Below are 27,665 nucleotides of genomic sequence, written 5' to 3'. Positions count from 1 at the left end.
TTATGAGAGCAAACATGGCCTGGGCCAACACGCACTACTCAGAGGTTAGATACACAGTGTGTAAGACTTAAAGATAAAATAAGCACTTGTTTTTATCAGAGCACAAGGGCTCGTTTCGTTTTCCTCATTCATTAACAATATTTTTTTTAAACTTTTTTCCTGTGTGTTAGGTAAACACTAGAAGACCCCATCCGGACCCACATTTACAATATTAATTCTTTTTACTTCTCAGCAAAACAAAATGCCCAGGATCATAAACCTTCTGAGAAATAGCTCTTTGCTCAAAAGGCATTTGGGACCATTAGGAGAGAAACAAAGCCCCAAACCACTTCCCTTCACAGACTTCCCTCCTGCTCCCCATTAATTTATTGTACCCATTTCTGATCCATTGGACTTTGGCTTCATAACTTACTGAAGCCAAAGTTTAGCCTGAATCCCAGAGCTCGCAGACCTGTCTGGGGAGGGGGGAGAGCAGTCTGGGAGTCCCAGTCCCTGTAATGTCATTTTTACAGTTCACAGATGAGGACAGACTTCTGTCCCAGAAGTTCCAGGTCTGCTGTAGGTTCAGCTGGCCCAGGCGGACCTGAACCCACCCCCACTACTCCTCTCGTGACTCCTCTCACAGTTTCTCCAGAAGACACAAAACTTTCAAACAGTCTCTCTGGCTTCCTTTCCCCTTGTAGCCAACCACAGGTAAAGCTGCACCCCGAATTAGTTCAGGACTCGGCTCCTATGCATGCATCTGGGAAGAATCACCTGCAGGGCTCCCTGGAGGTCAACCAGCCTGGCAGTGGTGTGTACGGTTTTAAATTTCAGTGCTGTGACATACAACTTGGGGGTGTGGAACCTGTGTCACAGACCCAAGCACCCTCAGAAGACTGCGCCCCTTGGAGCCTGAGACCAGTAGACCATGCTCTTGTTCTCGAAGATCGTCCATCAGAGTTTGTGGCCACTGCTGTAAGTCCTCCGAGCCAGGCAGACAGCAGTCAGTGATGAAACTGGGGCAGGCAACAGAGCTTAATGAAATTTTTATTTTGAAAATATGGCAAGAGTCTAAGGCACTTCAAACATTTAAATACATATACAGGACCCAAGTAAATGCCGCGGCACGGTAGAAATACATGGAGAACTACACTCTGCCTCCCTAGACGCAAATCTGGAACCCAGTCCTCTAACCCAATTCAAACCTTTGTCACCAGACACAGACACGGTTGGGCAGTTGCTTAAACCGTTACGTTACACGTAGCTCTTTATGACTGTACTGTGGAATATAAAAGCTGAAAATACTGTTGTCGATTTCATATAGAAGTCTTTTATATAAAAAAAGGCGTATAATACATCCACCTAGATAAACCAACTGAAAATATTTCTTGTAAGTTTAAATGGTTTGAGAGTTCCACTCTTCTATTGTTAATCGGGAAATTATCAGCCTGGGGGTGCCAAGCTGCTGCTGATCAAAGTCCTCTCCCTCAAGGTTCTTATTTTAAAAGACAAAAGAGAAGTGGACAGAAGCACCCTGGAGTGGGGTACTGGAAGGGCTTCTCAATGGCCCCACATTTAGTAAGTATTTGTGGAAAACTCCAAAGCTACAATGTCACGGAGAATCTGACATATGCTTGCATGGTAGAGACAGCCTGGCCAGGCGGGACCACCATTTCCTACCACTGCAAGTAACGGAACCAGTTCAGCAGCCACAGAACTGGGGCCAAGTCCTCTAAGAGCAGAGGGCCAGAGAGGTGGCCTGCACCTAGCTTGGCCATTTCCTGGCAAGACTCTGCCTTTCCTGCAAAAGCATCAGCCTTCAGCTTGTTCCTTTACTCTTCTGTTTGCTGGTCAGCCTGGCATGGTCCGTATACATTCAGTATCTGTCACCCCGACAGGAATAACTAGCAGCTTCACGGTGGTACACAGGGCTGTGTTACATAATCAGTCAAAGGAACCTCGGTGAGTGGGACCAGGAGAGGTCTTTCTTCCAAGCCTCGGGGTGCTCTAGAGACCAGGAAAGAGGGGAAAAGGAGGTTAATGAGTGACTTCAGGCAGATGTGCTCCCCCGGATGTGGGTTCATCACAGCTGACAACCATCTGTGTGCTGGAGCCAGGCGCTCTCTTCCTGAGAATGCAGGACAGATGTCCACCCTCTGCAGGCATGGCTCTAAAGCTAGCCAGGCTAAGCAGGGATTGTCCAGCTGTCCTAGGAAGTCAGCCTCCCACTTGGAGTAAATTCTGAGACGATGAACAGCCTGCTGATGGCTTTAGGAACACAGTGATACGTAGCCACGAGCTCAACCTGTGCTGTTTGGATCATTATACTTAGAATTTGCTCCTTGTGAGAGCTGCTATCTCCCAGGGATGGCTGAGGCCCAGCCTTGAGGTAGAAATCATGGGGTAGAAATGATGAAGATTTAAAAAACTCCCATATTCAGAATCAACATAAGACCCCTGTGGCCTGTTCATTCTCCCGGGAAGGGGCCTCCAAGCCTGTGGATTCCATCCTATTTGTACATGCCAAATGCCTGCTACTGACCGGAGACTGGGCTTTCGAGAAGTTGAGGTGGGCATACAGAAGCACAGCAATGTCCTTGTGTCCTGCTTCCAAAGCTATGGAGAGAGCGGTGCTGCCGTCCTAAAGAGGGAATGAAAGCAACAGGCCACGTTGAGTCTCTCAAATCTCCATCAGCCAGAAGGCCACAAGCTGATAAAAAGTCCCCCAAATCTAGCCTTCTGTTCCGCACTTCAGGCAGAGTTTCTGGATCTTACCCGTTGGGTCGTGAGTGTGGAGGTGAGCGAGACTTGCCTCTGTCTATAAGAAGCCAAGGAGAATCATTTGTTCTCTTTGGCTTTGCTGACCAGTGCTGGCACAGGGGTGTGTATGTACACCAAGGTCCTTAAAACCTGAAGGCTGTCCACACAGAACTCATATCCAATTGTCCCCACCGGCAGAGGGAGTAGTAAGAACAGGAGGGGCAGAAACCATCGTCTTTTCTTAGAATCGCAAACAGCCAGGTAAGAGCTAGGCTGCGTGTGGACTGGTCTAGCCAGTTGCAAACACCTCAGCCTTCCTCTGGACAAGGAAGCTGTGGTCTTGTAGCCTACAGCACCTCTGCTGACCCCTGGAGGTCACATCCACACTCTAACCCTCTAACCCTGGACCTCTAACACTCTAACCCTGGAGGTTTGCCTGCAAATGTATCTTCTGGAAATACCAGGGGGAGACACTACCGTATGGGAGAGAAGCATGTTTTGGGAAGGTTTGATTTTATTAAATTTATTAAATTGCGGAGTTTAAAATGGATATGAAGCAATTAAAAGCAAAGAATGGCACAGCTTATTTCCTGTCTGGTTTGAAGTAAGGACTCTCCTTTGGTCACAGCGACAGGAAATGATCCCCATGTGGGTTGAATATTAGCATCCTGCCCTCCCACACTGCGAATCCAGAGAGCAGCTTCTCTTCCGGAGGTCAGGTGAATGTTGTCCTACTTGTGTAGGTATAAGGAAGTGGGCAATTAGTTGGGGTAGCCAGGATTTCTGCAGGTCCCCATCATACTACAGGGCCATCATACGAGTCGACACGCTTTCAGAGAGAAAGCAGTTGAGCAAGACCTTAAAACACATGCAACAGAGACTATAGTAGGGGGAAAGTAAGCTGTGAACCCACGTTCCCTGATGGTCCCTGAAAAATTGTGAATTGGAATTGTGATGTCCCTGGAGGTGGGAGGGGGTGACCCTTCTACCTAGTGTTGACCTCCCCTGCTTTTTTTCTTGTGGACGTGAGCCCAGTGGGACCTGAAGTTTATGGCAAAGGAGGATATTTCCCCTAATGTTATGGTGTTTTGAAACGAAGGATGCTCAAGCTTGAACCAGTGTTTGGCAGAGATAAACTTTCCAAGTGAGAACTAGTCTGGCCTGACCTCTATGACCCAGCATCTCTTCCACAGCTCACAAATGCCGGTCCAAAGCTTTTGGCCCATGAGCACAGTCACTGTGGCCTGCGTGCTCATGCCTTTCAGAATGTTCTCATGCAAGGTTTATCTTGGAATAGGACAGACTGGGAGGGAGCTCAGTGAGAAGGTTAGTTTGATGACGATAGAAACAGACCAAGCAGGAGTGGGAGAATGTGCTCAGAATGGCCAAAGAACTCGTGGACTTCCTGGCTTACGCGTCACAGATTATTCACACTGATGAACCATTCATTCCAGATCACCCATGACATTGTTAAGTGTTCCTTCCGTCGAAAGGAGAAAACCCAAGCGTCTACCGAGAGACTGCACACACCCTGCCCTGGTGAGTTCGATTTCATAGGAGCGCTGGGTTTCACCTTCTTCCTTTCACGAACTCCAGGGTGAGGTCCATTTATTTATTTTTGCTTTTGGCTAATGCAGTGTCAGGCTATACATACACGGTGAGCGCTGCTGATCTGGGCTATGAAGGGAAGAGGCCTGGATGCCAACACAGTCCACAGGGAACAGGAAAGAGGGGCCCACACCCGCTCCTGGCTGGAGGCCCAGTGGTACTCACATTGTCCTCCAGGTGGCCATTGCAGCCTGGCTGGGCCAGCAGCAGCTTCACGATCTCCACATGCCCATGTTCGCTGGCACACATCAGGGCAGTAGAACCCTCGTCATCCTGGATGTTGACGTCAGCCCCACAGGCCAGTAGGCCCTTCACCATGTCTATCCGCCCATGACTGACGGCCAGCATGAGGGCTGTCTGTCCTGCCTATAAGAGAAACGATGGCTAGAGTCAGAAGTACAGATCAGGCAGAAGGCTGAGTGGGATAGACGATACACAAAGGCACTAGCGCTGTGAGCTAAGGACGAGCACACAGGAAGGAGTCAGGTTTTCATCTGAACTCTGGGGGAGAGCTCAGTAAAGCAAGGCGGACAGCTCCAAATAGATTTAAGGTAAAATTGTGAGCACATTTAGGCCTAGAGCTCGGACATGAAGCCATGACAGCAAGATGCTTGGAGTGAGTAGGCAATGAGTATATGATAAAGGCCCTGTACAGGTAGGGACCCTTGTGTGCAACCATGTTTTTAGTTTCCCTGCAAGCTTCCCAAGAGGCCAGGCAGAGCAGGGAGAGATTTGCAGCACGGGACTGAGCCTACGTGTCACCTGCATGCTGGTCGATGCGCGGACTATAGCTGTCAGTGTGCCACCAGCAAAATGTCCCATCAACCTTGTCATATGAGACACTGGCCAGGTAGTGACAGTGAGTGTGGCAAGCAAGGCACTAACCTGACTGGCCTTGGCATTCACATCTCCACAGCTGAAGAGTTCTTCTACGACCTGCATGTCCTTCTCTGCCTCCACGGCTGCGAGGGCTGCCAGCATGATGGGCGTGTACCCTGCCTTGTTCTGATGATCTACGTTACACACGTCTACAAGAAAGAAATCCCTTTAGGGAGGGCCATTGGGAACCATCAGTGTTCACCGGAGGTGGGATGTTTACAAGAGACACATGGGAAAAAAGTGCTCTGAAAACCGACTCAAAGGGAAACCAACGGTTTAATGCCCCATCTCAGCAGTACTGGCAGCAGCAGAAAAGACAGTAAGTTACCACAGGGCGCCCTGCTTGTGATGTGGTGATTAGGGCGGGGTAGCCTGGTGGTGTATGAGGAGGTTCTCAGTGAACTTGCTCTGAAGCATAAGCGCCCAATGAGGGATCTAGACAGGCACATGTTCAGAAACTCAACCACATGGTTTCTAACCCTAGGGCTTGTGATGTAAGATCAATATTAATGCTACAAGTCCTCAAAGAAACTGCCAAGGACCACCAGACCCCATGGGCTAGGTCTCTTCTGTTCTTTAATTCTCGAGAAGCTTTCCAGGGCTTTACTGACATGCCGGGATGAAGAGTAATAGAAAGTAGCTTTAGATAAGCAAGTTCCAAGTTAAACACTTCAGATGAGACAAGACAAAAACTCAGCTTGGGATCCCATTGCACTGCATATGACACAATGGGATGTCCAGAAGGACCCATGTGCAGAAGGACCTATGTGCAAAAAGCGAAGGCTGTGTGGTGGCAAAGTGGGTATACACATATACCCAAGGTCCTCAGGATCTGAGCTCCTCCGCCCTTCAGTGCTGAAGCCCCAGAGTTACACTTTATGGAGTCAAACATTTACTCAAAGTAGCAAGCAATAAAATGAAGTAAATGGAGTAAGTGGTTAACTGAGACCATCTCACAGCGGAATCAAGTCTGCCAAGACAGCCATTCTAGAGTTCTGAGGGCAGAGAAGACACCATTTCAAGAGCAGTTCTGAAATCTTGTTCTGAGCGTCCCCGGGTTTACGCCATGTCTCTATTTTAACGGTATCCAGAGCTGTTTACAGTCTGGAGGGAAGGAGGCCTGTAACTGCTTTTCCGTCAGCAGATGGAAGGAGTTATCCCCTAACATGGGCACTGAAAGACTATGCTGCCCTGGGAGGCCGCTCAGTGGCAGTGCTTGTCCAGCACGCAGAAGGCTGTGGTTCCAACACCCACACCCTTATCCCCCAGAAAAGGGAATCCAGCAACTGAGAATAGTTTCAAATGATATGTGTGCTTGGATTGTTTTTCTTCTGTACTAACAACTCCAAGACGGAGGGACACATATCAGGCGACTAGTAAAGGACAGTGGGCCATTTCTCCATCATCTTCTCACGAGACCGAATTACTGTAGATTCTGTGTTAGCTGCACGTTAGAAACACTGTTCTGATGATGAAGGTGACTTGGGGGCTGCCCCACTTGAGTGCATTGTTGAGGGCTCCCTTTCTCAAGGGGCCCCTTCTGACCTGCTCTCTCACCTCGTGGATAATGTGACCCACCACTGCATTCTGGGGTGGCACGATCCCCCGGCTGTCATTAACAAGGTTCAGCGGTAACGGGAGACAATGCCTCTCATTTCTGTGACGCTTCAGGAGACATGTAGTTGGGCAGGGACGGTGATGACTCTATTGTGGCTTTACTAGTCCCTGTCCTAACATTCTCACATCTGTACAGCCACATAGTGGCCAGTGTGCAAGGACAAACAGAGTGGTCACAGACACAAAAACTGTGACTCTGAGTCTGTGAGCAGCACTCTGCCTCCGAGACAACCCAGCCAAGCCTTCGTGATTCACTGAGGAACAAGTGTGAGTCACGGCTATTAGCAGGGGTACACCCCATTCGAAGACAGCTGACCTGCATCGAGAATATCTCCACAACCTTTCTTCAAAATAGATCCGGATTCTGCTTCCTTATGGCACAGGTTTGGTGAACCTCAAGCCTCCCATCCATGACTCAAGGACAACATTCTTGCCATGTCACGTGGAGAAGCAATGAGAAGACTTTAGGATGGCCAAAGAACTACGGTATGGGTCAACTGGCTTCATGAAGACAAGTCACAACATGAGCGCTCTCAGGGGAACAACTGGGCAGCCTCTGTACCTGCATCCAGAAGCAGCTTGACGATCTGGAAGTTGGAGTGGGACACGCTGTAGTGGAGGGCGGTGTTCCCGTTGCCGTCCGCCATGTTGATGATGTACCGGAGCACGTCCGGGGAGACAGCCTCGAACGCGGCGATGTAGTCACCCACCATGGCTGGCACAGCGGACTTCTGACTGGACACTCGGAACCACTCATGCTGGAGGGTGTTCAGACAGATCCTCTGCCAAAACGCCAAGTTGCTGTTAGTTCTATTTATAGCTCTCTCTTGAGTGCAACCGAAAGCCCAAGCAACCAGGCCTTTTATAGTCAAAGTGTGAGCTCTCAGCATCTGCTCTCAAGAGCTGGTGCAACCCAGCGCCCCCCAGAGCAGATTCAAACAACAAACTTGAACTCCTCTTCGGGTTTGAAACCATCCTGTCCACACTGCGGCCACTAAGAAAGAGGTCGCAACAACGTGCAAGTGGGTTTAGAGCCAGACCCTGGAGGTTCAATTCTGGACTCTATTACTTATGAACGAATGATCCTGAGGCTCTCCTTATTCTGTATCTTAGTTTCCATGTCTTAAAAACAAAACAACAACAAAACCCCTCGTTTTTATAGCATCCATAATGAGGCTAACACTTAGGCCAGCCTCTGCTTCTGAGCTGTTTGTTGTTTACTGAACCAGCAGGTCTTTCTAGTGATTGTTCGCCGGAATTAGGGAGACATCAGCACATCTTCAACTGTGTTGCTTCCTGACCCAGACTGACTAACTCCAACTCTTCTGTGCCATCAGCCTGGGCGTTGAGACTGACCTAGGCTACTACATAGCAAGTTCCAGGCCACCGTGAGCTATGGTGTGAGGTGCTCTCTCATGGAGCAAACTGGGACAATCTAAGTCTAGCACCAGTCGTCTGGCATGGTGGCTGCTACTCTAGAGATATTGGAATATTTTTTATATATTGTTTATTGTGTGTAGGCAAGTACACGCACGTTACAAGCATGTGTGGAGGTCAGAGGACAACTTGAAGATGTTGGTAGTTTTCTGCCACACTATGGGTCCTCGGGATCGAACTCAGGTTGTCGGGTTAACAGCAAGCATCTTTACTCATTCCACTGAGCCATCTTGTAGGCCCTGGAGACACCATCTCTCAGGGCCTCAGATACTAGGGCTGGGTTTGGCTAGTGAGGTCTCATGGGCACATGTCCCTGCGTACTTGTTTGCCCTCAAATCTGTGACAGCCACTTCCAGCTTTTAACAGACCGTGCCGGGGCCACAGTATTCCAGCTACGTTTCTAGGATTAGACAACTCCCAAGGCCTCGTTTTGTTTTCAAAGCTCTGTGGTCTCGAGAGCCTTGTAAGTCGCCTGAGGAGCAGCAACGGACTCAGGTGATTCGGCCTCGAATGAACTGAACCTGGTGACACACAAAGACTCAGATCCAGGCCACTATCAAATGAGGGCAAGAAGCCACATTTTCACAGTGCCCTGAAGATGGGAGCTACCAATCAGAGGCCTGGTCAGATCAAGCAGCTGCAAGACCCAGTTGTCAGCACGGGAGTGAATCATCCGACGGCACAGCAGATTAGCCACTGCCCTAGCAGCACCTCCACGTCCTGAGCTGTGCTATTCCTGACCAGTCAGACAGCCACAACCTCCACACTACCTGCCACTGAATTTACCCAGCTGTGAAATGACAGTGCAGTTATTTCTCCCGTTTAAAAATAGTGGCCATCGGCATTCCACGGCAGAACCTAATATATACTTCCCTGATGGAAGGGAACGCTTGACCTCAGCCCAGATGAGTTTCTTCTAAAAACTACGCTTACTTTTAAGAAAGTTCGGGGATGCTGCTCTTTGGGTCGGAAGGTTCTGTGGAATGAGGCAGAACACAGGGAGAGAAGATTGCCTGCAATTAGCCTTCTCCTTCTTCCTGCCAAGTATGCGCCTCCCAGATGGCTCCACCACAAGAGAAGTACAGGGTAGGTAAAGGATAGTGGACGCTGGGCCTCAGGGAAACGGTATGTCCCCTGAGCTGGGCAGTACCAGCTCATCCTGCCAGCTACGCTAGAAATGAATGGCTCTGGGGGAAGCATGCACAACAGCTCAGGGGCGGGCTGCCATGTTCCTGCCCATGCTGCATGTTCCTGCCCATGCTGCACCGGGGTGATGCTGGGAAGCCTGGGAACTGTTCCTGTCACGCAGACTTACCATATCTTTGCTGGCCAAAGCTTTGGGATCATTTATGTTATATTTCAATAAGCTGCAGGCAGACAGCATCTTTTCACTTAATTCATACCTAAAGGGGAAGAAGAAAAAAAAAAAAAAACCCACAAAACTCAGGATATGCCATAGAATAGAAGTGATTTTTATCTCAGAGCCCACAAACAGTTAATAGGTCAGGGCCATGAGGCAGCCTAGGCAGGTCATGAGGATTGGAACTGTCTTGGCGGTTGGCACTACCACACAAAGCCAGCACCTAGGCAATGAAGGTCTTTGCATAAGTGTAACTTCCAGATACGTCGGTTTGGCCTTTATGACGTTACAAAATAACATTTGGAAAATCTTATTCCTTTTAGTGTTAAGTGCTTAAAAATACTGTCTTGGCCAGGTGTGATGACGTACGCCTCGGATCTGAGTACTTGGGAGGCAAATGGATCTCTGTGAGTTTGAGGCCAGTGTGGTCATGTATACATAGTGATTTTCATTGTAGCTAAGACTACACAGTAAGACCTTGTTTCCAAATATGTATATGTATATGTGTGTTTACATATATATGTGCATATATATATATATATATAATATTTTACTCTTAAGGAGCTTAAAGAGGTCTACATTACTATATTTCTGTTATGGTGAACTCATTCATATCTAGTTTGTTCAACACATATATGACATTATAACTATCTCAATAAAGCTGTTTGAAACTCAGAGGAAACATCAAACCCTCCGCAAACACTTACCTTGTGTTGACAGTGAGCTTCCCTTTGACAAACGTAACGGAATAAATGCTCGCTGAAATGTTCTGATTTATGCGTCACAGAATGAAAACCCATGCTGACGTCCATCTTTCCTCATTTTATAAGTGGTAAGTCCGCCCTTACTAATGCTGCTTCAAACTCACCCTGTTCCTAAGGTGCCTGTTTCAGCCAACCAGAGCGTGTGAGATTACCTATAACGGCCCCACATCTACTGTTGCGTCTGTGTTCCTCATCACTACATCACCTTTCTAGTTAATGACTTTCGGTTGAGACTAAACCCCTTTTCCTCACATGCACAATGGTCCTGCGATAACAAGTCTGACATTTGTGTCAAGATAAAATCTGAAATCTTAAAACAGAGCACTGGTCATCAGATAGGTCAACTATGTCTTTGTATACAAGGTGATGTGTTGGAACAATGGATGCTGTAGTGGACAGCAGTTCCAGATGCCAGACTAGACAGCAAAGAGTTACCAAAGTTCAGCGAACAGACTAGCGACTGAGCCATTCCTGTCACTGTGCTGAGAGATCCGAAAGACGCCATACCTTGCACTTATATTCACTGGTACCTTGACCAGATGTGCATGCTTCTGAGACACAGATAAGACTAAACACACACATAGTTGCAAACTACCTGAACCAGTTACTTCTACTGCCAAGCACGCCACGCATGGGAGGAATCAGGGAGGGGAGGGGAATGTACCACACCTCTCTCTGATTTCCTCCTTCTCAGGTTCACATTCTGGAACCTGCACTTCATCTTCCACCCTGGCAGACTGGAAACCTTCAATATTAACTGCGTGGCGCCCTTCCGCCATTCCCCGAGTGTCGTGGTCCTCCTCCTCCTCTTCTTCCTCCTCCTCTTCCTCGGGAGGATACCCATTGGTGTCACACTCGTCATCTGACTCGGAAGAAGAGCTTCCACCCGAGCTGGAATCATCACTTGAAGTTGTCTCATACCTAGGTGGCAATTGGGATTTCAGGAGATGCACGGTGTCCCCATAAAGACCCAGCGACAGATGTTCCTGAGAAGGGGAAGCTCTGGCCTGACCCCAGACACCTTGCCAGTGGTTTAGAGCCTGCACTTAGAAACTCAAAGTAAGGTCTATTTGAAGGCCTGGCAAGTTCACAATGGGCTTTGGCTTCAGAGAGATAATTCCTAGTTGGAGACTGGTATTGTATACCATTTGTTAAAAAAAAAAAAAAAACAAAGAGCCTTGACACCACCAGGTCAGAATAAATGGAGAGGAAAGTGACTTTATAGAACCAGATCTCAGTTGCTCTGCATTCTTCTATTTGGCCCATCCATTCTCCCACTGTCAAAGTGAACAGATTATGTAAGTAACCAATAGTTCCTTTGAAATCCTCTGTACCACATTGCTCAATAAAACTGAAGATTTGTAAAAACATGCACCGTCATGTTAAATCTCCCTTGGTAGCCTCTTTGCTATAAATACCCAACGTTGTGCTGTTGCTTTCTCATTGAGTAATCAACTAATTGCTTTGCTCCCACTGGAGGAGGGCAAACAGGCTCTACCACCTGGGTCAGTAACCAGTAGGCATTCTCTGTAGAAAGCCAGGAACCAGAGCTATGGCCAGGTCACTCTTCAGTTGAAACGTCCCACAGTCTTGCTCCTGAACACGGAGAGCTAAGTTAAGAGCAATCCATTCTGGAGAAGTGGATGACCATCACTGGGCCCTGGACCAATGCTGCCAGCCTCTTCCTGTCCCCTCCTGTATTCTAACATAGCACCACGATCCAAATGGGAGAAGCAACCCTGATGGTTTTTTGCTGAAGATGTGTTTTGTTTTGTTTTTTTTCCAGGTCAGAGGTAGGGAGATGTCACTTTCCCAGCTTCAATGGGTATCCTTGAAAGAGGGACACATCCTTAAGGAGAGCAAAAGGAGAGAAGAGAAGCCCAGATGCGCCTTTCTGAGGAGAGAATCTTCTATCATCAAGATGTGGCAGCATCCCAGAAGAGGCACCCTGACAGTGACTTAAGGAGGCAAAGGAGAAAGCGTCTTTGCACCCCAACACCCCAGCTTGCCTTACCCGCCGTTAACACCAATGAACTGAAGATTCTTTTTGGCTCCGTTCGAATCTTTATTCCCATCGCTTTTCTTCATGATGGATTTCAGTGTGTTTTCATTATTTGGACATACTGTTAAAAAAAAAAAAAGTAAGTCAGAGTGGTAAAGTGAAGCGATTCGTGTAAATCATACAAGTTAAATGAGCAGGCACTCTTTGCTCATGGTTGTGAATGCAGATCTTAGTGTGGCTGTGTGAGAAACTTCCAGAAAACCTATTGGGAGAGTGTGTGCAAACAGAAAACAATCCATCATTCTATTAATAACATTCCTTTAGATGGGGGGCAGGAGAAGGGGGAGAATCCATCAGTGTGCCCAGACATTACAAACCCAGTGATAAGGAACATTGCTACCAGGCTGTAATGTTTATAAAGTGATGTCATGTCTCATTTCACCCCTCCTTAGGCACCGAGGTAGGGATCCTGGTGTGCTTTCTCCTCAGCTAAGATAACCTAGGGGGCAGAACACGCGTGCTAGCATGTGAAGGAGAGGAAGGCTGTTTGCGTAGTGCACAATCTGCAGCCAAGATGTCACAGCTTGCTTTCTGTTAAGAATACTTTATAAAGGCCTAGCTGCCCCCCTCCCCCGCAAAAAATTATATGACCTTTCTTCCTCTTCTGGGTCAACATGTACCCTTCCGGGTCAACACATAAACCATCAGCTGGTATGCTGGCAGTGCTCCCTAGAACCCCAGCACCAAATTGCAGGTGGACTTACCATAGAGACCGGTGGCTATCTGGTCATCTGTCAGGTTCACCGGGGGCAGAGTATTTCCCTGTGTGAGGAACTGCTCACAGCCCCGCTTGCCTTCTGTTGTCTCTGTCTCCACCTCAGGCTGGGATGTTTGTACATTTACTAGTCCTCCCGACCGAAGGCCTCCACACTTACAGGTACATTCCAAGTGATTTCCTGTTGAGAAGGAAGAGTATAGCACATAGGGTTAGGTCCCCACAGCACAGACTTAAAGAGTCATGTTGTTAAGAAAAAAGTTTTCATTAGGCTGGAGAGGTGGTTGGGCTAAGAGCACTGGCTGCTCTTCCAGACGACCCGAGTTCAATTCTCAGCACCCAAATGGCAGCTCACAACTGTCTGTAACTTCAGTTTCAGGGGAACCGTCACCCTCACACATACACGCAGCCAAAACAACAATGCACATAAAGTTTTTTTTTAAGTAAATTACTTTAAATTATTTAAAAAAACAAAACAAAACCCCAAGCCAATTCTCTCAACCCACTGTCTTCTCTCGTGACCTCTTGTGCTTTCTTTTTAATAAATCACACTACTCATTTTTATAGACTCCAACCACCAAGGCCTTCGATGGTTGTTAAGTGTTGCCCTTGCCCACACAAGGTTGACCTGCCAAGGCTTGTTGTCTGAGCCACGTGGCATCTCCCTCTTGCACTGCAGTTCCCTTCTGGCACCCGGGTGCAGAGCCACGTTCCCACCCATCTCCAATACCATCAAGACTTTAGCTGAAACACATCCTGGTACAGTCTACAGAGCAAGCTACCAGGGAAGCATGGGAGGAAACGGTACCCATTGCCTAGAGAACACATGGACCCAACATGCCCTGGCACCAGCTCGATTTCCAACCTCATCCCCTGACTCCTGTGGCCTTCATGGGGAATGGTCCTAAGATTGGGATCTCTCACTTCCCAACAGCAATTCTACCCTTCTCTACATGGCCATTCCCTTCTCCCCATGGCCACACTCTCTTCCCCTCCCTCCTCAACTGACTGTAACTTTCCTTCCTCACTGCAGCTGTCGGTCACACTAGGGTCTCTAATACAAGGACAGGGTGAATTTTAGAAATACTTTCCTGGCGGCTTTCTTCATGTGTTTACTAAATTACTTCTCCACATGTAAAACACTTCGTGGTTGTTCACTGGCCAAAGCAGACAAATTTGCTTAAAATTATATTTGTAATTTAATGTAGCACAGAATTCTCAATCTGACCGACACTGAAATGATGTTGACAACAGAGGATTATAATAGAAAGCAAATTAATTGCAAATCACGTGTGTGTGTCTGTTTGAGACAAGGTCTTACTGTAGAGCCTTCGATGGCCCGGGACTCGCTACATAGGTCAAATTGTCCTCAAACTTGCAGAGATCCTGCCCACCTCTGCATCCATTATGTGCGGCTAAATATAACAATATATATGTCTCTGCTCAGCAGCCTGCCGCTTTGCTACTTTTCACTGTTAGTTCTACCCATGCTCTTTCCGAGGTGTAGACTAAGCCCAGTTTCTTTTAATTCTGTTTTTCTAGGATTCCGTTTCAAGAAGCCCTCTTTTCTCTGTCATTACCCAGTAGCATTATTCCCAGCTCTTGTGCACTTCCTCCCCAGGAAGAACAGGCTCCTTGAAGCCCTTCTTGTTATGTCTCTATCTGGGGCCCTCTGCAGGGCTCGGAACAGCGCTGGACATCAGATTTCTTTTGGTGTTTGTGCAATTCCCCTGGAAAGCAGAGTTATTGCCTGAGGCCAACAGGCAAGGCAAGGTCAGCAGGCATTAAACTAGTTCTTGTTGGTCAGGTCAGGGAGAGCTGCTACTTGTATTGCTGGAAAATCTGTCCTAGGTGGTGTTCCAACTGGCTGGTCTTGAATGACCCGGACATGATTCCCCAAGCTTAATAAGGCCCTCTCTGTAGGCACGGGCATCATATGGAAAAATACCTGTCCTGGCATGAAGCTCTGAAAAGGACCGACATGAGCAAGAAAGAGAAGTGGAGCGGGCGGGACATGCAAAAACCAGAGCGGCCAACGAAGTCCACTGAAGTGATCTTAACCCGGGCCATGCTTAGAAACCATGTAGATGGAGAGGTAGGAACTTTTAAAAGTACAGGTAAGAGCTCCTATGTGCTGCTGGGCCCAGGAAGAATCATAATCATCGCCGCCACCGCCACCGCCACCACCACCACCACCACCACCACCACCACCAGCACCACCAGCACCACCAGCACCACCAGCACCACCAGCACCACCACCACCATCACCAGCACCAGCACCAGCACCACCACCAGCACCACCACCACCACCACCACCACCACCACCACCACCACCACCACCTTGAAACAGGGTCTCACTATGTAGCCCTTGCTGACTTGGAAATTGCTGTGAAGATGTAGCTTGGCCTCAGAAAACTGCCCGCCTCTGCCTCTTAAGTGCTTGTTTTAAAGTCGTGTGCCACCGTGCCCGGTGTATCTTTTAACCTTTCTCCGTGATTTTGCTCTGCAGCCCGAATTGAGAACTATTAAACTAAGATTAAACACAACTCCAACTGGACTGTTGAAAAAATAAGAGTTCATACCTCCTCAGTCTCCACTTATTAACTCGGCTATGTATGGATTCTTAGAAATAACAGGCAAGCCTGGACCACTATTAGTAGAAGTCTATAGCAAACATTACATGTTACCCAAATATTACTGAAACAGAAGAGTGGCAATTATAAATCCTGCCCCTCCACTGAACTCTGGCCCTATAGCCCAGATGCTCCACATACCCAGTGGGTGGCATAACTAGGAAAATGCCTGAAGGAGGAATGGGGAACTGCGAGATGGCTTTTATCATTAACTCATTTAAAATAGCTATCGATATCAACAAAACATGAGTGACAGAAATCTTAAGTGTTCTGGGAAACAAAACACATTCATTCATTGCATTAATTCTAATTCTAAAATGTGCTAAACTCGGGGTTTAATATGTAGACAATCTCAATATCTAAGGCAAACTATATTGTAAACTAAGTAACTCAAAATGAAAACTTTATATTTTATAGTATTCTCAACTTCAGGAACATTGGAAACAAAGTATTAAATTAAAAAGAAATTCCATGAAAACTAGGGCCAGGACAGTTTTACAAGCCTCCTTCTCTCTAATCCCTTATGATAGTTCTTCCCGGCTTTTGAGATTTTATTCAAAAGATATTTGAAAGTTTTGTTCACAGACAACTATACTATTCTGGCAAGCGATTTTATTTATTTATTTACTTTTGGTTATTCAAAACAGGGTTTCTGGCTGTTCTAAAACTTACTCTGTAGAGCAGGCTGGCCTCAAATTCACATAGATCCACCTGCCTCTACTTTCTGAGTGCTGGGACTAAAGGTATGCGCCACCATGCCTGGCTGCAAATCCATATTTCTATTTTTTTTTTCTCAGAGCTGGGGACCGAACCAAGGGCCTTGCGCTTGCTAGGCAAGCGCTCTACCACTGAGCTAAATCCCCAACCCCTCTATTTTTTTTAATAGCTGATTTTTGAGAGCTCAGCTCTGAACAGCATGGCAGGCTAAGTAGCTGAGCTGCAGTGCCTACGTCTTAGCATTCAGATTGGATTTTAAAGACCATTTAAGTGTCCCTGTTGAAAAGGAGTAGAATCATAATTCCTGATTCACGGTGGAGGCCATCCAAGCCTTTAAGTGTTTTCCCAGAGAATGACTCTTCACCTACTAGGGAGCCGATGGGCACAAGCAGAGACCTGACACTCTGGGTCCACCCTGGTTTAAGGAAGAGGCAATGGAAATGCTATTTTTGGCAGATGTCCTTTTTGGGAGAAAGTGTGTGGCTTGGAAGGAGGAGCAGGACCTCTGGTCTTGGAATTCTGCTTCCAATGGAGGCATGTAGTCAGAAACATAGTTACTTCCAACCAAGGAGTCCTGGAGCCCCCGTGACCAGTCAGAGCAGTAGTTCCTAGCCCTGTTGTGGTATTTCCCTGAGAATAGTTTAAAAGGCTGCTAAAGTGAGCATCCACTCAGAAATGCTAGAAGAGTGGATTAAGAATCAAACTCTCTTTCATCACAAACCCCACCCACAGTTAATTATATACCCTCCCATGACTTGACCCAGAAATCCCGGCCTGACAGGCTGTGTTAACTAAACCTGGGTTAAAATGTGCCCTGGACATGCTCCTCCCAGAGAAGCTAAGGTCCTCTTCCCCTCCCCAGACCCTGGATGCCTTGACTACAGCTGAACCCTGACCACTTAATGCTTGCCTAACATTTATCTCCGTGGGTGAGCATTCACATTTCTGCCAGGCATATCTTGGCTTCCCAAACGGAGGGAAAGTTTTCCATGGCACATCTGTGTATCTTCTTGTTGCAGAGCCACACTTTGTGTACCGCTGACATTTAGTGTCCAGCTACGGATCAACATGAATGCATACGGACAGAAGTACGGACTATAGACATTTTTACTGAAGTGACGCTCCAGTTCAAGAAAAGACAGCGACAGCTTTCCGTGTTGCATGCAGCTACATCCGCCGTTCCTGTGGACATCATGAATTCAAGCCAGTTGTGTTTCTTGAAAACTACCAACCGCCAGCCCTTAGCCTGACACCAACCATAGGCTCCAAGCTTCAGTCAGAGAACAGCGTCAGAGTAAGCCAGCACCTTTTCCCAGAACACTTTTTGCAGTTCACTCACAACCGTTTAGGAAGATCAGTTCAAGAGAGGAGGATTTTCAAGTAAGCAACAGCTCAAGGGCAAGGAGAAGGCAGCGTTAAATCTTTAAATCTTTAAAGAGCTTTCTGTCATAGCTGAAGGTCTTTTCATTAACAAAGCATTAACAAGTAAATGATCATTAACAAACAATCAAATGGCCTGGGGCTACAATTTCGATCTTGCAAGGGGGCAGTTATCACTTAAAAAGTAAAGAAAAACCCTGAAAACAAAGGCTTATTTTTATTTGATGTGCATGACCTTTGCTTACACGTATGCGTACGCACCATGCACATGCCAGGTGTGGAGGCAGAAGAGGATGTGGGTCCCCTGGCATTGGAGTGACAGTTGGTTATGAGCCATCATGTGGGTGCTGGGAAGTGAACTTGGGTCCTCTACAACAGAGGACCACTGAATCATCTCTCTCTAGTCCTGTTTTGGTTGTGAGCTGAAGCCTTTAATTGTAGAACCATCTGTCTAGCTCAACTAGCTTTAAAAAAAAAAAAGCCCCACTTTTTACTTCCGCCTTGCCTGGACCTCAACTCTATAAACCAAGGTATCTCAAACTCAGAGACCACTTGTCTCAGCTCCCCGAGTAATGGGATTAAAGACGTGAGCCCAGTAGAACGAAATGCCCAGCAGAAATAATTTTTCTTTTCCGAGACAGGGTCTTATATACACTAGGCTAGCACATCATTCCTTACATAGCTAAACTCCTGACCCTCTTGGACATCTGTCAAAAGTTGAGTCTTTACTCATAGAGTACAGAAAAATGTAGGCAGCGAGGGCTCATCACACCTGGTTCAGTTATTAATTTTGAGGGTAGGAAAAAATTATGCACTTAAAAAAGAAAGTCAATGCATAAGAATATTCACAAAGTCACGGGCAGGCTCCGGATTAAGCTCTGATCACAGGACTGGGGCTGCAGCTCTGTGGCAGAAAGCGTTCCTAGCAAGGACGAGGCTTCGTCTTAAGCATAGCTACAAACAACACTTTGCTTTAAGCCTGTTTATCCCAATGCGCCCCTAAATCTGGGGGCAGGTAATGGGTGGTAGCAGATAATACATGTTTACATATATTCAGAGGAAGGGACTCAGCTGCAGTGAATGGCTAGCCTTTTACATACAGCTACTGTCATAGGAAAATTCTGCTGGGAGGGAACCTGGGAGAAGAAGTCTTCTCATTTGACAGACACAGGACTCAGCAGAGACAAATACAAACTTCTAGGACAGCCAGAACCAGTCGATTCTCCCAGCCTAGCAGAGCCTCCCTACCTGCCCCTGCCCTCAGGCCATTTAACTACTGCTGGGTTCCAGGAACACTTATTTTGATGTTCTTGTAGCATTTTAAAAAGCAGTATAAAAAGGAAAAACAGCTACTAAGTGCTTTAAGACAAGAAGCAAAGCGCCAGCTAATTAGAAACAGGATTCTGTAACAGTTTCATTTCCCACTCTTGCTTTGGTTAGACTTCCTCCTACAAACTTGCACAGCTGAGAGAGAAGGTCTTGAAGTTCATAAACTTATAAAACAAACCCAAGAAAAACTAAGAATTCGAGCATGGAGGCTCCTTTCAGTGGTATAGACTCATTTTCCAAAAACCATGTGGCAGGCAGTTAAGCTCTGTTTGTATTTGTGCAGTGATAACTGGATATTTTTAGGGCATTTGTAACTCTGAGTCATTTGTCTAGAATTTTCTTCCCCTTTCAAGAAAGAAAAAAGGAAAGGAAGGAAGGAAGAAAAAGAACCCCACTCTTTAAATCAATATAATCTAACTGTTGTAAAAGAAAAAAAAAAAACTTACTTCTTCAGATTTTTTGGCAACAACAGGGATTTCCTTCCTCTTAGCCAGGCCTGGTGGACACCTGGACTTGGGAAGGCTGAGCCAGGAGGATCATCAGGCCCGCCTGATCCACATAGTGAGGGTTTGTCAGAGGAGCAGGGAGTGAACTTATGTCCTCTGACCATTGTAACTGTGCCAGGGAAGCAATACCTCTAATCAGTACCGATTTCTGCTGTGTCACAAGCCACAACACACTGTCCCTCAAATCCTGGGAGAATGCTTATGGCCACGTAGGTGAGAAAATACACAGGGGAATAGCATGATTCGGAAGTGACTTTTTGTTAGAAAAAGATAGCATGTTTCTAAAACACAAGCCACATATCCACACTCTTGTACATGGCCAACACACGCGGAGCGTTACTAGAGAACATAATGGTTCATGTCTTTCTAAAGGGCTAACTTACACACTCCCAATGCAATTTTAACCAGAACGACGAAAATAACAGTTTGCAGCGAGGCAGTGGTGGCACACACCTTTGCCTGAAGCACTTGGGAGGCAGAGGCAGGCAGATCTCTGTGAGTTCTAGGCCAGTCTGGTCTACAGAGCCAGTTCTAGGACAGCCAGGGCCACATGGAGAAACCCTGTCTCAGGTGGGTGAGTGGGGGTGGGGGGGCGGCAGCAATAGATTGCAAGCGGACAAGTAATTCCTTTATTAAACCCTTAACTCTAGAAAGAATAAACTTACAGATAGGGTATAAGACACTTTGTATTGAGGCTTATTACTGATTTGAATGACCACGTCCTGACAGTTTACCACCAGGGTCCAGCAAGATGAGAAGGAGCACTTTTGCTCGGAGGACCTAGCACATGAACATTTATAATTCCCGGTCCAGGGGATCTGATGTCCTCTTCTGACCTTTGCAGGAACGGCATAACACTCATAACAACATTCAGGCAAAACACTCACATACAAAACTTAAACAACAACAACAACAACAACAACATTCACAAAGGTTGCTCACACACATTTTGCTTGGCAACTTTTCTGAACAAGCCCACGTCTGGAAGAGTGAGGACAGCAGTGGCTGCAGCTTTCGTTTAGCGCCTGTGCACCAAGCAGCAGACTGCGCCATGCTTCCTCTTACAGCCCAACTCTTCATTACAACCACACGAAGGCAGGAGGACAACTGTTTGCAGACAGACTCTGACTCAGACGCCCTGGTGACTACTTGATACCCAGAGGCCTGGCCGACCCTACTGGCGTTGCTTTTAAGGATAAGCTTGTATCGCTTTTTTTGTTTTGTTTTAAGGATAAGCTTGTATCGCTTTTTCGTTTTGTTTTAAGGATAAGCTTGCATCAGTGAATACCTTTTAGCAATGATATGTATTCTTCACCATGTGTGCAAACCTCTGGATTACAAGGTAGGGATGGTAAGCCACAGTGTCCTGTGACACTTCCTTATACACAGCTTATAGACATTAAGAATGCTACTATTTTCCTGTATCGGACTGCTTGAATTTCCAGCCCATGTATACCAACATCTAAAGTGGAGTAAATTCTTGACCTAATTCCTTTCTTCCTAAATCTTGGTTAAAATACATATGTGGTGTGAGTTATATAAATGGCCTTTAAAGTTGCTCTTGTGTGCTCTGTCAGGGGTCAGACTACCTGCTACTCAGAGGGATTTTTTTTCCTTTCATTCCCAGCTGCCACAGACCTCGTGTGTATTAGCAGATTAATTCGGTTCATTGAGGGTCAGAGCCACTCTGAAGTAGGGAATGTCAGCATGACTGGACATAGCACCAAAACACACTGTGGTACCAAATAAAACTTCCCAGCGTTCATGCTCAGGAGGCTACAAAAATTGCTCCAGACAAGACTGTGGAATAGTTTTGGAAGGAGGAAGGCTGGGAAGAGTGTGTTCTTATAACCCCTCCGCCATCTGTGTCTGAGGCACGGAAGTTTACTGTGACATCAGCATGTGACATCGTGATGAAGAGGCGGCCATGTAGGCCCACATCAATTTATTCCTGTTTATTCTAACGTGACTCCTCTGTATATTTGAGTATCTAAATTCTAAAAGGCAAAAACCGCATAAACATCGGTTGTCATGTGCATTTTTTTCCCCTTTCACAATAAACTCTGTCCTACAGCACAGGTACTGAAAACCAATGATCCTTCAGGTTTAAAAGCATAAACCCGGGAAGATACAGAAAGGGTTTATGTTAGTCTACTTTCGTGGCTGCTCCTTTCCAGAATAAAGGGGCCCACTGAGACTCCCGTGGGTGTCCTACTAATATCTACACCCCTTCTTCAAATTAACTTGATGAGCATCCTTCTGCCTAGGCAGTGCTGGTTCACGAGAACTACAGCGTCAGGGAATGGAAGCCCAGGGCTGTGTCCAGGTCTGGTAGGGTACTGCACACTGTCAGAGACTTGGTCCAAGGACGGTCATTTCACTGAGCCTCTTTGGGAGACGCTACATCCCAAAATATTCCAGGGTGACAGCTCAAGGACTAGCTTCAACTTAAAAGAAAAACAGACGAGGGGCTGGGGATTTAGCTCAGCGGTAGAGCGCTTGCCTAGGAAGCGGAAGGCCCTGGGTTCGGTCCCCAGCTCCGAAAAAAAAAAAAAAAAAAAAAAAAAGAAAGAAAAAAGAAAAAAAAAAAAAAGAAAAACAGACGAACAGGATTCTCAGTGAATATGGAAAGACAAAAGGGTATGTGCCTATCGACACGAGCAAAGGGAAAAAAACCACTGTTGCCAGTTTTGCTTATGGCTTCAGTTGCTGTCCCCAGAACTGGAAGCAAATTCCTCATAGCCCTTGCTACTAACTGACCTAACACAGCTCTCTTATTCATGGCTTGGTGACCCCAGCAGAGGGGCATTCTGTCTGGCTGAACTCCCTAAACTATCCTCAGGGCCTGCGCTGAAATGAGGTGGTGAGCCCAAGGTCATATGCCATCTTCACAAGTCGACGATGTGCCTGTCCTCTTATAAAATGTTAGCTGAGGACACTTCCCTCTACAAGTTTTAATGGGTCATATACTGATAATTATGTGTATAAACAACACAGGAGTTTTAAAAGCAGTTCTGTATAAGATGAACAAATGCATAACCAGAAGACAGACATGAGGCATCATATAATGCCTCAGAGGACATCTCAGGGTAGCCAGGCCTCAGGGACTTGCTTCCCTGTGTTAGCCTGAAACAAGAGGCCAAAGGAGCTAGGAAGATAGCGGGGACCAGCAAGGCTGTTTATGTTTCTCGGTCTTGGTTTGCATTCAACCCATTATCATCCCAAAGCTTTCTCCATGACTCCAAAAAATGGTTCCAGCAGCTTAACAACAACAACAACAGCAACAACAGCAGCAACAACAGCAACAAAAAAACTTTCTCCCTAGACATTCTCCCCATAATTCATGGTGGACAATGTATCCCTCTGCCCTCACTGATGTCACTATCCTGGGAACAGGGACATTCTCGCTCCATCTCACCATATTCTCTGCTATGACAGAGAAAACGAGAGCTTGCTGGAAGTTGGTACCATGCTTTGGTCTTCCTAGTCTTTGGAGCCTTGAGCTACGCAAAACCTTATTCCTTTTATACCTCCCCATGTTCTCATCCTCAGGTCTCTGGGGTTACCACCTACCTGCAATTTTACCCAGACTGCTTTTCTGGAAGTCAGGGTTCCTGAGCTCTTCTGTGCTTGCAGACTTCATGACGGAATTGATGGACGACAGGGTGCTGATGAGTTGTGAATTGAGGGAGCCGATCTGTGAATGAGGCTCCCCGAAAGCCTCCGCCAGCTCACTGTAGTTCTCAGCCAGCAACGTCTGCTGCTCTGCCAGCAGCTTCTGCACGCGCTCAATGTAGTGATCCAAGCCAGTCATCATTCCAGATGCAACCTGAGGCTGAAGAGGATCCTCCAGGAGATCCCCTACAGGCTCGTTCCCAACACCCACGCTCCTCCTGCTGCCTATGAGTCCCACAGTCAACTGTGGAGGCCCGCACGCTATGGTCCTCATTTTGAGACCAACTAGATAGTTGTCGTGAATATTTATCTGTCCCACACCCGACTCTTTGGTCTTCACAGCACATGGCTTGTCAAAGTCAGAACTGCCAGACAGCACTGTCCCGACCCCAACAGACCGAGTCTTTGTGGAGGGGTTGATGTCTCTGACTCGGCCTTCTCCGATGGCCACCGTTCGCATCTCCACATTCTGGGTGCTGGTCTGCTTGTCCAGAGTGCTGAGGAGAGTGTTGGTGCAGGACTCCACCAGGGTGGTTACCTCCGTGTTAGTGCCCTGGTCCACCCGCTCCAGATTCGTGCTGGTGTGCTGGTCTGTGGTATGGGGCACCGCCATGACAGCAGCTTCCCCCTGGCCTACAGCCTCTGTGTTCATGCTTCGGGAGGTGCACTCCTTGGGCAAGCAGACAATCACATCAACAGAACAGTCTCCACAGCCAATGGACCGCACGTCTTTGAGGTTCAAGTTTGTCTTCAGGAGGGTCAGGTCGCTCCCAGAAGCCTCTGTGTTGCTGCCTGTTTCACAGACACTGACTTCTACACCCACACTCCGGTTACAAGTCTCAACAGACCTCCCTACGCATCGGTCGTGAGTCCCCACCCTCTCCTTTACGACCCACCAATTCATAGGCAGCTCAGGCCCCACGACTTGGTTCTTGCGGTCAGGATGGCAGGAGGTGCCTACGCTACTAGTTTGCACGGAGGTCCCAACACACGAATCCGTTGTGTCCACGTGACTGCCGACCATTTGTTCTCTGGTTGGCACTAGCGCCTCCACCAACTTGCTGAAGACAAGTGGCTGGGCCATTATGGCCTTGTCAACTTTTTTCCTGGATCCGGCAGCCTGTAGTTCCTGCTTGAGCTTAGTCATCTCCCGGTCATGGGTGGTTTCTTTAAGCTGTACTTCCAGGCGGTAAATCTTCTCCTTTAAGGCCTCTATGGTCTGCTGCTGCAGTTCGATCTCTTTGTCAGCCTCAGTAATAACCCCAAGCATGGCTTCTGTCACGCTGATGCCAAAATTCCTCGTCTCAGTGACTGTCCCCACAGCTGTATCCTTGCGGGACCTGAAGTCCCTGTGGTATACAACGATGTCATTCATGTTCTCATCGCTGCCCACCGCCACAGACTTGCGCTCCCGAGACGCGCACTGCCCGTTCTCCCTGAGCTCCGGCGTGGCTTCACAGCTGCTATCCTGAATCTTCTGCTCCAGCGCCTGCATGTCAGCCGTGAGCTGCCGGAACTCCCTGATCCTCTGTGTGCTCTGCTCCACGCTCTCCATTTCTTCCTCCTCGTAGTCGATGTATAATTCCCCGCCACCTCTTCGGGCTCGGGAAAGCAATTCCAGCTGGGAGGCATTGCCTGCGCTGTAGGAGCGCTTCCTCACACCACACGCCTCGTTCTGGGACGCGGCCCTCTGGTTCTTCAGCTGCGAGGCCAATTGCCTTTTCTCTTCTTGCAAGACCGAGATCTTGACCTGGAGCACAGGGATGGTTCGCACCTGCTCCTCAAGCTCCTTCAGGCGCTTTAAGGCAATGGCCATCTGCTCGCGGATGTGCTGCAGGTGCATGGGGCTCACGTTGGTCACCGGGGTGGAGATCCCTGAACTCAGCGGGCTGTGACGGACGGAGCTTCCCATGGAAGAAGTCGTAGGCACCGCTGGGACATAGCTGCTATAATCGCCATTGCCTTGGTATCCATTCTGAAGCTGGTGCATTGCAGAACTGTGGTTGCCAGAACCCATGAAGGATGGGAGGGAGCTCGTGGAGCCCATACCTCCAAAACTGGCCAGCCTGGGCCTTCGGAACTCACCCGGTGCCATCTGCATGGTGACTCTCTCCTGTTCAAGCCTTCTCCGGGTCTCCATCAACGTCTTGGTGACATGGAGGTTGTGCCTGGGGAGTTGGGGCGAGGGAGGGGGCAGCAGCTGTCGGTTTTCTGAGATAGCAAAAGTGGGCGAGGTCTCTAGCGGGGCAGGTGGCCGTGGGATTGGGGTCGACGTGACGTGGCTTCTGGCTAGGAGGAAGCTGGGACACTGCTTGCTGTCATCACTGTTGGAGGATGACAGGGACTCAGTGGAAGTCCACACACCTTGAGGACCGGGTATGGCCCTGACTTCTGCACATGGCCCAGATGGCTTTCGCCTCTTCTGGATGTTTAGTTTCTTGATGGTGTTTCCCTTCTGTATGTCATCCACGTACTTGACGAAATCTAAGTCTAGCTGAAAACCGTACGGGGTTTCCACAAAATACGGGTCTTTCTTTTCCTTGTTACGGTCTCCATTCAGAACTCCATCTGCGTTTTCTAGGAGAGAGAAGAAAACATGACAAGACAAGCATTACAGGGCTCAGTAAGAACAATTATTTGTGAGTGTAGCACAAGCCAGTCTGACTTAAGAGTTGTCAGTCCTCGTTTCTGAACCTCGCCCCTCTGAAAGAAAATGGAGACACTGCCAATGTCACAATAACACAGGTCTGTAATCCTAGCTACTGGGGAGACCGAGGCAGGAGGATTCTATGTTCAGAGCCAATCTGGGCAATTGAGAGAGAGATCTCATTTCAACATCAAGGAAACATGGCTGGACGCAGCTCAGTGGTAGAGAGATCTACAGTACTAACCACCCCTATAAGTAAAGGGATAATTTAAGGATTCAGTCTGTAACATCATGAAACAGAAGTCCTCAGGGCCAAACACAAGTTACATTGGTCCTAAAAGCCTGACGACATGGCCTCGTGGATTCACCTGTCCTCTACAACTCTCTGAAGGAAAAGAGGGGAATTATATCTTATGCACAAAATGCACTAAGTCAGCAGACCAAGAGAGAGGATCACAGCAGAAGCACGGAGACAGGGATGTCAGTGTTGTGTGTTCATCTTTCCAAGGTTTGATAGTCTTTCTTACCAGTGGCCAAGAGCCACCCAGTGTCTAACTAGCTCCACGTGATTCCCTCTTGCTCTGACTCCTTCTTGCTTCTAAGCTGGGGAGCAGGAGGGGGGGACACACAGGACAGGAAGTGAGTTTTCCCGTAGCCTATGTACAAGAACACTGTCGCAGGACAGACTTTCACCTACTGCTTAGTTTCTCTTCCTACTTAAAACCCTCCCCCAACTGGAGGAAAGTTTTCTCCGCTCTGCCCCTGTTTTGCTTTTTGATACAACATTTACCAACTCACAAACCTCTGGTTTTGAAATCCTTAGCAACCCAGACGAGTCTAAATGGAAGGAAGGGCAAACCAAATTCCAACTTCAGGATCATGTGGTATTTAGTAAACGCTACTTCTGGCTAAACCAAACATTTTAAAAAGGAAACACAAGAACTTTTCAAAGCACAGACCTTGTTGCTGATCTGAGCCATGCATTTCATTTGAAAAGCAAGGTCGTTTTGTTTGTTTAAACCGTAGGATTAGGTCATATGTTTTCCTACCGCCACACTGAGAAGGCTTGTACTTCCAAGACTGTGAAAAGGACCAAAGGCTAGGAGTGAGAATGAGAGCATTTGTCCCCTGCCCCAGTCCAGGTTATCCCCTGCTGCCTATCTGATTGTCCCGCCCAAGGATGGGAGGCAAACGTAGGCTGCTGCCTGCCTTCTGAGCACCAGCACTGCTCCAGCACACAGCTCATGCCAAATGCATGGGATAATCCGATTTCGCCTCCACATTTTTCTCTTTTAAAAACTCTGCAAAGCTTAAAAAGATCATCAAACAGAAATGAAAAAAATGGGCACGCATTTTTTGTGTCTCATTTTCAAACAATATTAAGATAAGAGTATTTGGCTAACCCGTGGTGTCCCAGGGTTCGACCATTCCAAACCCAAATAACTCCCAAACCCAAACCGCCACAGCCACCATCACAACAAAGCAGTAGTAAAACCGCTTGGAGTAAATGTTAAGGAATTCTCTCTGAAATAAGTTCCCCAGCATGAGCTGACCCAGAGTGCCAGTGCCTGGAAATTTGAGCTCATGCTAACAG

At 47.5% G+C, this 27,665-nt stretch overlaps 1 protein-coding gene across 23 annotated transcripts in view; it reads right to left on the bottom strand.

Annotated features, from left to right (window-relative positions):
• Positions 1-1,013: 1,013 nt before the first annotated feature.
• The window catches only part of Kank1 (KN motif and ankyrin repeat domains 1), a 194,384-nt gene continuing 167,732 nt past the window's right edge, over positions 1,014-27,665 (bottom strand). For 11 of the 23 annotated variants that reach the window (XM_087564168.1, XM_087564172.1, XM_087564167.1 and 8 more), the window contains 10 exons: positions 23,323-26,001; positions 13,174-13,365; positions 12,422-12,530; positions 11,077-11,328; positions 9,599-9,686; positions 7,409-7,628; positions 5,236-5,378; positions 4,516-4,716; positions 2,525-2,623; positions 1,014-1,989 (listed from right to left, as the gene is read on the bottom strand). In XM_087564168.1, coding sequence (XP_087420294.1) covers positions 1,927-1,989; positions 2,525-2,623; positions 4,516-4,716; positions 5,236-5,378; positions 7,409-7,628; positions 9,599-9,686; positions 11,077-11,328; positions 12,422-12,530; positions 13,174-13,365; positions 23,323-26,001 — 4,046 coding nt within the window. In that variant the 3' untranslated portion in view covers positions 1,014-1,926. 23 annotated transcript variants of the gene reach the window in all.

The sequence above is a fragment of the Rattus norvegicus genome, chromosome 1, assembly GCF_021556685.1.
Source record: "Rattus norvegicus strain SHRSP/BbbUtx chromosome 1, alternate assembly SHRSP_T2T, whole genome shotgun sequence".
NCBI classification, from domain to species: domain Eukaryota; kingdom Metazoa; phylum Chordata; class Mammalia; order Rodentia; family Muridae; genus Rattus; species Rattus norvegicus.
The sequence above is the reverse complement of the archived record's forward strand: the minus strand, read 5'-3'. Positions and strand labels throughout refer to the sequence as shown.